The sequence below is a fragment of the Eschscholzia californica genome, unplaced genomic scaffold (genome assembly GCF_041429995.1).
Source record: "Eschscholzia californica isolate CP2 unplaced genomic scaffold, dmEscCali1.0.p SCAF_2, whole genome shotgun sequence".
NCBI lineage: Eukaryota > Viridiplantae > Streptophyta > Magnoliopsida > Ranunculales > Papaveraceae > Eschscholzia > Eschscholzia californica.
In genome coordinates, this window is record NW_028238309.1 from 61130873 (window position 1) to 61132902 (window position 2030).

General features: G+C 39.2%; 1 protein-coding gene across 1 annotated transcript; it reads left to right on the plus strand.

Annotated features, from left to right (window-relative positions):
* On the plus strand, positions 1 to 2030 carry LOC147559894 ((S)-N-methylcoclaurine 3'-hydroxylase isozyme 2-like). The gene is made up of 2 exons (XM_086657925.1): positions 1 to 949; positions 1220 to 2030. Exons 1-2 carry the CDS (start codon positions 89 to 91, stop codon positions 1823 to 1825), a joined length of 1467 nt encoding a protein of 488 aa, XP_086514051.1. The 5' UTR covers positions 1 to 88; the 3' UTR covers positions 1826 to 2030.

Here is a 2030-nt window from a genome sequence, read left to right on the forward strand (position 1 = left end):
ATATATAATGGTAAGCAACTAAGCATGATTCAAAACAGACCCACATCCAAACCCTAGATTAGGTTTCCATTCTTTGTACGGAGAGAAAATGGAGGTTGTCACAGTAGCACTTGTTGCAGTACTTATTTCATCCATTCTTTACCTCATTTTCGGCGGCACCCATCACAAAAATCTTCCACCAGGTCCAAAACCATGGCCAATAGTAGGAAACCTTCTCCAACTAAGTGACAGGCCACACTCACAATTCGCCGAACTAGCGAAAATCTATGGAGATCTTTTTACGCTTCGGTTAGGTAGTGAAACTGTTGTTGTAGCCTCAACACCTACGGCAGCTGCCGAAATCATAAAAACCCACGATCGGATCTTCTCCGGTCGTTACGTTTTCCAAAGTTTTCGAGTAAAAAACAATATCGAAAATTCTATTGTTTGGGCACAATGTAATGATAGTTGGAAGAATCTAAGAAAAATTTGTAGAACTGAAATATTTACACAAAAGATGATAGAGAGTCAAGCTCATGTTAGAGAGAGTAAGTGTTTAGAAATGGTGGAGTATTTGAAGGGAAAACAAGGTGAACAAGTGAAGATAGTTGAAGTGATTTTTGGCACATTAGTGAATATATTTGGGAACTTGATATTTTCACAAAATGTGTTTAAATTAGGAGATGAAAGTAGTGGAAGTACAGAGATGAAAGAACATTTATGGAAGATGTTAGAACTTGGGAATTCAACAAATCCAGCTGATTATTTTCCAATTTTGGGTAGATTTGATCTGTTTGGGCATAGAAAAGAAGTTTTAGATTGTCTTCAAGGGATTTATAATGTGTGGGGAGCTATGCTTAATGAAAGGAAATCAGCTATGAAACTTGCAGGTTATGAAAGGAAGAATGATTTTGTTGATATTTGTCTTGATGCTGGACTTAATGATGATCAAATCAATTCCTTGTTTATGGTTAGTTCTCATTTTCCCTCTCTCTTTATCTCTCTCTTTATATATACTCCATAAAACAACATAAATGCTAAATGGTCTGAAGTGTGAGGCCGACCACAGGCTGAAAGGTGATGTGGTCAAACCATTTCTCTCTCCGTCTGGTCAATTGGGGCCGGCCACATCAATTTCGGCCCATGGTCAGCTCCAAATTTCGAACCCTTTAGCATTGACAAAGGAACTACACAAAAGTTTCTACTTGCCCGGGGTGATGACTATCTTGGTTTTGTACAGGATCTATTTGGTGCTGGAACAGAAACAAGTGCATCAACAACAGAGTGGGCAATAACTGAATTAACCAGGAATCCACAAGTAACGGCCAAGATTCGATCAGAACTTCAAACTGTCCTGGGCGAGAGACCAGTAAAAGAATCTGATTTCCGCAATCTTCCTTACCTTCAAGCTACGGTTAAAGAAACCCTAAGACTCCACCCACCAACTCCATTCCTACTCCCTCGTCTAGCACTCGACACGTGTGAAGTTCTCAACTACACAATTCCCAAGAATTGCCAGGTCATGGTCAACGCTTGGGCCATCGGAAGAGATCCCAAGAACTGGACTGACCCGTTGACTTTTTCACCAGAGAGATTCTTGGAATCAAAGGTTGACTTTAAAGGAACTGATTTTGAGTTGATACCCTTTGGAGGTGGGAGGAGAATATGCCCTGGTATACCATTAGCTAATCAATTTATAAGCTTGTTAATAGCAACAATGGTGCATAATTTTGAGTGGGTTCTACCAAATGGGATGGATCCCAGCCGCTTGATCATGGAGGAGAAGTTTGGTTTGACACTTCAAAAAGAACCACCTCTTTCAATTGTTCCTAAATCAATGGCTTGATGTTCTTCATTAATGTTTTAAGTGGATGGTGGTCGATGTGAGATTTGACTTTTCTTTGGTGTGACTCTTCTCTCTTGCTAAATCTTGGTTTTCTTTATTTTGTTTAGAGATTTTATAGTTCTTAAGGTTTCGAGGTTTCAGGGGATTCGTGATTTAACAACCAAGTTGTTTAGAAATGATAAACAATAATATTGTTGGTTTCTTC